The sequence below is a fragment of the Brachionichthys hirsutus genome, chromosome 9 (genome assembly GCF_040956055.1).
Source record: "Brachionichthys hirsutus isolate HB-005 chromosome 9, CSIRO-AGI_Bhir_v1, whole genome shotgun sequence".
NCBI lineage: Eukaryota > Metazoa > Chordata > Actinopteri > Lophiiformes > Brachionichthyidae > Brachionichthys > Brachionichthys hirsutus.
In genome coordinates this window covers 6,153,756-6,163,780 of record NC_090905.1, presented here as the reverse complement: position 1 = coordinate 6,163,780, position 10,025 = coordinate 6,153,756, and the positions used below count along the sequence as shown (strand labels likewise).

Below are 10,025 nucleotides of genomic sequence, written 5' to 3'. Positions count from 1 at the left end.
TACACTGTCCAGCTGCTGATTCTTAATCAGTCCATCGAGGTAAACACTGCCAAGCAATGTTCCCTCTAATTGTTCATGCCTGAGCAAACACACAAACTCCCTGAGCAGTCCCTTGGACAACTTTGAGCAACATTATAATAATACATTTTACTTTAAACGCACTTTACGTTTGAAAGCAAATCTCAAAGTACACAATAAAAATAAATAACATAGAAACAAGCGATAAAAATGAGCAAGCAAAGGACGTGTGTTCTGTGGTCCCGCGAGAGTTCTGGAACTCCGTTTACAATGGCGTCTATTAGCTGCGTAAAAACATGTGAATCTCATCATTAGCCGGAGCAGCCAGTCACCGGTCACTCACTGACTCAGTGGAAAATAGCACGGAATGCATCTTTACGTCTTTATGTTATTTTCAATTTAGGTTGGAGTTTTTTTTGTGCGCAACGTAGATTTTTCGCTGCGCGAAGACCGGATCAGCTGTGCGTAATTACGAGGGAGCGTTTCTCACAAGTATTTGTATTCATGTAATTATCCTACTTAAGACAAGTCATTCATTTTTTTTCCACGGGCCTTTGTGGGGGGTTTTTAATCAAATATTTTAGATTGTATACATCAAATTATTGGACAATATGATCACTAAATGAGAATTATAGCTTTAAAAGCGGACTAAACGCGTTCACGTGGTGTCACGTGCACGTGACGATCGGGGCGTGTACGTGAGGTGCAGCTAGAGGACGGACCGGGCTATGCTGTGAGACGGAGCTTCGACATCTCGGCAGGAAGTTCAGAAGAAGATTCGGCTCGTCTGAATTAATATTCGGCGCATTCGGCGATACACGGAGCTCTTGAGTTAGCCGCGATGCAGTTGTTGCGGGCTGCCGTTGCCCTCCTGTCCGTCTGTTGGCGAGCCGGCGCGTCTACAGGTAAGGATTCTCTGTCAGCCATGTTGGTTGGAGATGGAGACTTCGTCCTGATCACGAACACTCAAAAAGGTCGTTTTCCGTCTAATTAACGACACCGGGGGGGTTTCGCTATCAAATACAATGTACAAGTACAACGAGGTAGGCGCTCCGGCCTGATTACTACAAATACAAACCTTAAAATGTGGCCGATCACGTGAGGTCCAGCGTCAGTGAGAAGCGTATATTTTTTTGTTTTTTTGCTTTTGTAACATCGACTGCGCCGCGTTACTTAATGTTTCAAATGTTTGTGGATAGATTTCATGAAAAATAAGCTTAAAGTGTCGCAGTTCTGTATTGAGATTCCTAATTCTTTCGGGTTGTTTTTCTGTGTGATGGCGCCTCCTTACAGAATGCTGAACCGGCGGGGAAAGAAAGAAGCCTTTCAAGAATCTCTCAAACTGTTCTTGATGTTTCTGTGTATTCTGTGTATTCTGTGTTTGCGTGATTGCTCGAGTTCAGTGTTTATGACTCGAGCATTGGAACCGGAGCTCCGCGTAATGCTGGAACGTCGAGCTTCCCCCTTTCGCTACTTAAAGGCCTTTAATTTCCTCTGACCCGGTGTAACAATACAGCTTTCTACATTTATCATGTCAAATAAGAGACGAAAGACTTCGATGAATAACCTCTGATTGAACACTTGATGGCAGGTATTATTTTGGAGCAACATTAATGTGTATATTATTGTCTACTTTGTTTCTCCAAGCGACGTAAATAGGATTTTACTTTCATAACCCTAGTAAACTCTGGATCTTGTAATGCACCCCTACCTTAATTTCTGTCTTCGTTAAGGATGATCAACTTAAAGGAGCTTTTAAATTAAATAGTTTTGTATTCCACACAGTATGAACATTTGCGTGGGATTGTTTCAGTTGTAGACTTTGTTTGGAAAGGATGTTTCATTTAATTTAGTTATTCCTACTTGGCATGAAGAACATTACCTTAAATATACCCTTAATATTTAAGGTTGAACTATCCTGCAGCTTGTTTGGAAGGGACTGCTATTAAGGTGACCTTTGGCAGCGACACAAGCTCTCTATGATGCAGGAGAGACCGGAGCGCCTGTTGACACACTCCTAAATGAGCTTGTTTTGTATTCAAAGGCTGTCTGCTTACAGCTTTGACTTCAGTGAAAATGAAAGATGAAGCCGATGTGGGGAAAATGTCATCCATGTATTTTTACATTTAAACAGAGTTTTATTTTGCATCTGGGATAAGCACAATTTTCATTATCATTAGTTCTTTCTTTCTTAACTCTTTCAATGCCATTGACATCTGTCTAAAACCAGACATTTACTGGCAACACTGACCTTGAATTCTGCCTCTTCAATGGCCAATAACTCCAGAATAAATTTTTTTATGAAGTGAGGAACACACTTTATTTACTCCCGATGAATGAAGAGACTTTAATCTTTTATTTGGTAGATTCGGTGTGTGGATTAGGGGTGTAATGGTACACCAAAATGCACTTTCGGTTCGGTTTCTTGAGGTGCTCGGTTCGGTTAATTGGCGCGCCTCTCCCTCAGTCAACGGTGTCCGACACTCGGAGGCGTCTGTGCGGAAATTTGCCCGGGACGTTCGTTCCGCACGGAGCGCCTAGATCACACTAGTAAAGAGAAACTATGCATAAAATATAACCGAAACAGTGGACCGAACCAAATATGCAGAACCGGAACGGTTCAATACGTCCCTTGAACCGTTACACCCCTAATGTTCATAGTACAAAATATTCTGTGGGGCTTGAAAAATAGGGCAGAATGAGCGAGAACTGGGGCACTCTGCATATAGCTGAGCTGAAAATGTCTGGCACTGAAATAGTTAAGATCTAATCAAGCTCGGCTGCTCATCAGGGAATAGTCTGTTTATCTTGTGATGGATGGTTCTCTTCGCTTTGTTTCTTCGGTTTTTGGGCATGCTATTGATATTCCAATAGTGTAAATTCTTCCCTACATTTCACCCATTCTTGAGGAAGCGCTTCAGGCGCTGTGAGAGCGAGTTGGAGTTCAGTATCTTGCTCAAGGGTATATCAGCAGACTGGATGCTGAACATTAATTGCATGAAATGTTTTTCATTTCAACCTCATCTGCATTTCTCCATTGTTTCCTTCACTGCACACTTGGATTTTATTGGAATGCCTCCTCCCCCTTTGCCATTAGGGATGTTTCAACCAAGCTTTTTTTTTTTTTTTTTTTGTCCAATTCCAACACTATTGATTAATTGATAAGCCTGTTAAATTATGTTCCTTGAAAGTGCACTAAGAACAGATTTGGCCTTTCACAGAGAAGTAGTAGTTCAGGCTCGGTGATGTACAGTATATTGAGTTTCTATTCTAGTTTGAAAAGCAGCTGATTAACTTTCACAAAGGTAGCAGTTCGGCTCATCCCTAAAGGCCTTTTTTCTGTTGTTGCCTGCCCTAATTTTATGTTCATGGATCAGATCACAAGCAATTAAAAATACTAATGAAGTGATGAATTGGATGAAGACGCCGCTCTGATCTATGTCTTTTCTACATGCTTATTTCATTCCACTGATATTAACTGTTTTCTTTCTTTCTCTTTTCTGTTTGCTTGTCTTTCTTTCATCAATGCATCTCCTCATCCATTCAATCACCTGGCTCGCTCGATCACATTCAAAACGCCGTGTCCGTTTGCCGGGTTGATGGTGAACTGCACTCCAGCGGGATTTATCAAGTGTCCCCTGTCTCAGACGGCGGTCATCAGTGACAGCGCAGAGCTGCACTGTGAGGTGATAGGAGCCCCCATTCCCGAGGTGCAGTGGTGGTTTATAGAGGGCGAAGAGCCGAACGAGACCTTCACCCAGCTTTTTGATGGGGCGCGGGATGACCGTGTGCAAATGAATTCCACATACGTAGTACACGCCGCTAGCACCATTCACCTCGCGCGCCTCACACTCGATGACTCGGGCACTTATGAGTGCCGAGCTTCCAACGACCCCGACCGCAACGAACTGAAGAAGACGCCAAAAATCAAGTGGATCCGCTCGCAGGCATACATTATTGTGATCGAACGTGAGTGGCAGAAGGCGCATGAGGAGATGTAGCTTGGCTGTTATCTCCTCATTAGTCAAGTCTAGACTCAACTCCCATGTTTCCTGACCCAATGCCCTCCTCGTCCTGCTACGTCTAGTGTACTCTTCCCCTCACCTCTCCTCAGTATTCCAGGGGTTTCCTTTAGTAGAACGTGCATCTGGTCATAAAGTGGCTTCTTGACACACTATAGCCATTCTGATGACCCCCCCCCCCCCCACACACACACTTCTTTCAAGGCATAGTTGCCAATATTATTTGATACCTTTTAGTTTTGTGTATATAATACTGGTCATAAGGTTAAACATGCTCAAATGGCTTCACAAAATTCGTTAAATATTGATAATCTTCATCTCCTTTTGTTTTTTTGGTGCCCCCCCCCCATCACCTTGTAGACTATTGAATAGATTTCCAATAAAGTCCTATTCTCCCCCCCATCCTGCTGTTGGTAAGACAGATCACCCCAATTTGGAAGTCCTTTCCTCCTATGAATGTGTTTGTTCATACTGGATGCTTGTCGCTTTTAGGGGGGGGGGGGGGGGGGGGTCTGTATTTGTTTTGCATTATCAACATGGTAAATTGAAGCAATATATATCTGTCGGTAATACTACTTTGTTTTCTGCTGAACCACTTAACGTTGGTGTTCATGAGTGGGTTCAGTTTATAAATGTAACCCTTTTTAAAGCCTTCCATGATTTTGAGACTACATAAGTTTTCATATGTTCTTTCTCTTCAAGATGACAAATTCTAAAGTTTGCCCTGATGGTGGCGCTAGAGAACAGGTCATGGTTTCATTATCAACAGGTTATTTATGTATTTAACGATTAACAAATTCCCTGACACGCGAACTTGGTCAACGGTTTCCCGGAAATCATTATCTGGAGTCAGATTGACCCCAGGGATAAAATGTCTTGTTAATATGCAAGGATAGCGGGATGGTTAAATGAAGCATGTATGAAGACGGCCATGTCTGAAATTGTCCTTGTCATGACAAATGATTTATATTGCCTTTTATTTATTCCTCTCAAGCCCCAAACATCATTACTGAACCTGTTGAGGTCAGTAACCAGACCTCTGCTGTCCTGAGCTGCAACTTGACTGAGTCCAGCCTTCCCATCAAGGGCTCTCACTGGCTGCTCAATGGGAAAGTTATCGAGAGTTCCAAGTCCACTGATGCCGCTCCATTTACAGTCCTCCGGTGAGTGGCTGCATCCAAGTGCTCCTTATCTGTTTCGCTGATTAGCAGTGTCGGCTGAATGACCCATATACTAAAATGGAAGCAGCGTTTGGCTGTAATACTTCGAGGAGCCTTACATGCTGCAAGACTTGGCATCATTCACAGAATAAAACATTTAGAGGTGTTGGCCTAAAAGAGAGCTGCTGGTTGTTCACGTTGTAATAAAGACTTTGTTATTTCCCTTGTATTCTTTCTTTACGCCTTCTCATTCCGTAGCCAGCTAAGTCCTGTAATGTTGACGTCCTCTCACTTTGCTATTACCCGCTGTCCTTACCCCTCTTACGATTCTCCCTGGCTTCCTGCATGAGCAGCAGAGCTCGGGGCATGGTCCAGGCATTCAGTGCGCTTGGATCAGCAGAGACGGACCGGGCAGTTTTGCCTGTAGTCTTGGCAGCAGGGATAAGCGCCCTCAGCACTGTGCTCACTTGCCCTGACCTTAATTCTCCATTAGAGCGAGCACACAGCAACCGCGTGAGAAAACGGCATCGTACAAAAATCAGACTTGTAATTACCAGGCCAGATTTGAAGTAATTGTTGCACGAGCAAGCAGCTTTGTTTTTATCCCCAGTATTATATTCAGCTAAATGGAAAATGAATCGCTGTCACAATTGTGGTTTATGCAGATATGTTAGCAGGTAACATGTTTTAGTTTGATATGTCTCCATAGGAAAACTGAAAACCTGGTTCTTATTTTGAAGAGTGTTCTGAATTTCCTGTAGTTTGGAGAAGATCACCTACACGTCTTCTGGAATCTATGAATGTGTGTTCCTGACTGAGCCAGTGGTGAAACAGACAGTTGAAGTCAAAAGTAAGTTGAATAACACAGATCAGAGTAGCTTTAAGCCATTGTTTCAAACTAAATTGTCTTTTTTGTATTGGAGATCTTGCCAAAATCAAAAATGCCATCTCTTTTCTTTGTTTTTTGTTATACATTACATTTTGTTTGTTTAAATTCAGTCTAAGATTTGCATGAGGGTGGTGGTTGAGACTAAATTTAATTTAATATTGGTATTTAAAAGTGAATGATACCTAACCCCAACTGAATACATTTCTACGAGCGTTTGAATTTTAAAAGGGGCCTCTCAGATCTCAGTTCTCTTCATCACCACTCAAACTGTTCTTCTAACTTGAATGCATTTTCTCTCCATTGTAGCACCTCCCCATGTTGGTGCCTACAAGCACTCTGAGAATGGCAATGAGAAGGACAAAGGTGCGATGGTCTGCGTGAGTCACGGCTACCCGCTGCCCACTGACTGGACCTGGTACAAAGAAGAAGATGGCACCCAGACGGTATGTTTCTCAAGCTTTTAAGTTTTATTATTTCACAATTATTCAGGATTCCTGTCCAGAATTTCAACCCAGAAGACATGAACGTAAACAGTTTTATTTAAATTACAGTTGTTCACGCATGTCTGATACTCGCGTAGGATAAAGGGTCGTGGTCACACATCTTCCTACTTGTTACTAACTTGTTCTTGAACATGAACTTCAGCCTATCATCAATGGGACCAGCGACAAGTATGAGATCAAGAGCACGCCCAACAAGACCACTCTGACCATTGACAATCTGAACATTGAAAGTGACGTCGGAGACTACATCTGCTCTGGAACCAGTGAACTTGGCACGGCCACCGACAAAATCCACCTGCGTGTCCGCAGTCGCCTGGCTGCCCTCTGGCCGTTTCTTGGCATTGTGGCCGAGGTCATCATCCTTGTGACCATCATTTTAATATACGAGAAGAGGAGAAAGCCTGATGAGATCAACGATGGTACGTAAGACCACACTACCTCCCTCTCTGCATACGACAAACTCCCTGCACTTTCATTCATTTCAATAAAAAAAAAACAAGTTGGTGGTGTTGGGCCAATAAAAACTAAATCAAACCTGGATAAAGTTCTATTGAAGTTCTGGAAGTTTGAGACTTAAATTAATCTTCCAACAGTTTTTAGTCTGAACAGCCCCCACTGTGGAGTGCTGATCATTTTATCCACTTGAAAATCATTAATACAAATACCTTCGATATTGAACGCTTGACTGGTCGTAGAAAAACTTGCCAGAGTGTTAGTTTACGTTTTGAGGATGGTTGGGGCCATTTTTCAGCCTTCCGTTAGCGATTGTGTGGCTAAAATAAAACCTCACGGCTCCCTACAGGACAAAAACAAAATTCTGAGACTTGTTTCCGTCATTGTGAGGTCAACCGCTCAAGTAAAGGAGACTATTAAGGCGCAGCATTGCCCCTTAGCCGGAACTGTACAGACTGTATCTGCATGCATCCAGTGAGAGTCCTTCTGTATTGGGTTTGACTATTATTTAAACCATCTGTGATAGAAAATATTATTTTTATTATTTACATTTTTACTTCTCTGTTCGCTGCTGATTTTGCATTTTGGTAAGTGAACAAAACTGCATGTCAGCCTGGAGTGGAGCTGCAATGGCCCCGTGGACAACGCCATGGGAGTCTGAATGAACTGCTTTCATAGTGGCCACTTCTAAGAGGAATGTGCTCCAAGTTGTATGCACTCTTTCACTGGCCCTGCAATCGGAGCAAGCTTCAAAGGAAAAAAAAAAGCAGATTCCCTTTGCATTTAATCTATTGGGCATTTTTAATCCTGATTGAGTCAGTGAAAGAGTCAAATGGGCTAGTGTATTTGTTTGACCTGAAATTGGATAGGTTGGAAAGTGAGTTTTCAGCATTCTGATTGCATGCTTTCTGCATCCTGTTCTTTCTGCATGATAAAGTCTAGGCAACCTTCCAGATCAGTTCGTCATTTACATTTGTCTCATTGACCGTTTGGCCACAGAGATGGCCTCCTCCTGCCTTCGTGTTCTTCCACACATGCCAGGTTGTGTGTTAGCGCTGCCAGTTTTAAGATGTCTGGTTTTCTGAAACAGCCGCTGCAGTGGTCTTTTGGTGTCTTGTTTGTATTGCATGAGCCTCTGTGATGCTACAAGGTGACAACAGACGGTGCATATAAGTGTCCACAACTGTCAGTTTTTGGAGACAGATGTTTAGTCGTGTATCTTTTTCTAAAGTTTTGAGTGGAATTCCTTTGGTAATTTATTTTTCAAGTATCTCATCATATTTGTTCTCAGAAATGCAGCACACGGGCATGCTCCAGTTCATGTTAGATTTCATTATGACCTCCTTGTTCACACATGTTCTAACATTTGGGGGGGGGGGGGGGGGGGGGGGCATGTGTTGCTCACACTAGTCACAGCAATGAAAAAAAAAAAAAAATAGTCACAGCAATGTCACCTGCTGTGGACTGACACCTTTTTGTGTGCCTTCTTTTCACTGCTGATTTACTGCTCTCCAGATGACGATTCAGGATCTGCTCCCCTGTAAGTACAGTCAACGGCTCAGAACCTCCACTCACTGAATAATTACAATATTAGCAATATTACAATATTAACTCACATTTATGTGTAATATATATTTTTTTCTCCAGGAAGAGCAATTCTAATGCAAATCACAAAGACAAGAATGTGAGGCAAAGGAACTCCAACTAGGAGCTGAAAGGGTTCGTGCATGAGAACTCCATTCTCCTACAGATGAGCTGGCATATAGACTAACAAAGGATACAGTCAGTCTTTGAAATGTAATTCAGTCGTGAACCTTTTCTTTCCTAGATGGGTGTCCAGACGGAAGTCCAGGATTCAGCTGCTCCTGTTGCACGTTATGCTGTGCACCCTGCAATTCCAAATACCTTTTTTGTGCTTGGGTGTTTGTTCTAAGGATTTGAATGGTTTTCTTCTCTAATCATCATCACAATGTGCAGCGAGAGTACACGACGTGAAATAATTTCTGCTTGAGGGGCAAATAATGCATGAGTTTAAATGCTCTTTTAGAAAAGTGTAATCATTGTAAAATAGTTAGAACGTAGATGTGAGGAATGCTTCGTTTGTGTGAAAAACAATTCTGTCTATACTGACGCATTCTACGCTGACTTTTTTTCTTCTCTTTTTTTATTTCAGTCCAGATTGGCAAACTTGTAGAGCACACAGCTTGTTTACTGAAACATTAATGGAGCTCTTAACGGCACTGCCATTCAGACATCTGATCTGCACCACAAACACAACACAGCCCTCCCTTAGCAGAGTTTCATACTTTGCCTTAAAAATGCACCGGGTTTCTCATTTAGCGTTTTATCTGTTACAAGCTTTAAATGTGACACATAATCACCGGTAAATGAAGAAAATTTACTAAAGATTCTTAATCTGCCAAGTTTTGTTGCCGCACAGAAATTGCTGACCTTTTTTTAGTCGAAAAACATTTTCCTGTTTCAATCGTGCTTTAATTTCATTTTCCTTGTCGCATGTTTTATTTAAATTTGACGTTTTGGACATCAATCTCTTTGTGACCAACACCACATCCGTGTACACGTAGAGGACCAAGTGCAATAGATATGACCTAGTTTGCTTCAGATAAACACGAGTGTACCACTACGCACTGATGTTAAACATGCCTTTTCTGATTGTTAGAGTGTCGTCTGTGGTTCCATCAGTGTGTAATATTCAGAGTCCACATGCTCCATTTAACCTGGGTAGTCTTGTGATTGAATGTTGCGCTAAATAAAAGTCTTGGCCAGAATTGTGTAAGTCATTGTATTGCCATCTATCCTGCAACTTTTCACAAGCAGAATAGAGGTATTCAGTTTACACGTCTGTTTACTTTCTTAAATTCTAAGCAAATGATATAAGGGCAGTTTGAATTGGCGTGAAAGGAATTATTTTGCAAAATGAGGCCTAAGCTGTACGGGGATCATCATTTGTTGGGTTTAC

General features: G+C 42.1%; 1 protein-coding gene across 2 annotated transcripts; it reads left to right on the top strand.

Annotated features, from left to right (window-relative positions):
* Positions 1 to 732: 732 nt before the first annotated feature.
* bsg (basigin) lies at positions 733 to 9,834 on the top strand. Of its 2 annotated transcripts, XM_068743257.1 has the most exons (9): positions 733 to 923; positions 3,637 to 3,987; positions 5,035 to 5,203; positions 5,962 to 6,050; positions 6,396 to 6,532; positions 6,735 to 7,011; positions 8,561 to 8,585; positions 8,693 to 8,764; positions 8,874 to 9,834. In XM_068743257.1, the coding sequence occupies exons 1-8, from the start codon at positions 860 to 862 to the stop codon at positions 8,751 to 8,753; spliced, it is 1,173 nt and encodes a 390-aa protein (XP_068599358.1). In that variant the 5' UTR covers positions 733 to 859; the 3' UTR covers positions 8,754 to 8,764; positions 8,874 to 9,834. The 2 variants fall into 2 exon arrangements, with proteins under 2 accessions (XP_068599358.1, XP_068599359.1); XM_068743258.1 differs by lacking the exon at positions 3,637 to 3,987.
* The last annotated feature ends 191 nt before the right edge of the window (positions 9,835 to 10,025 follow it).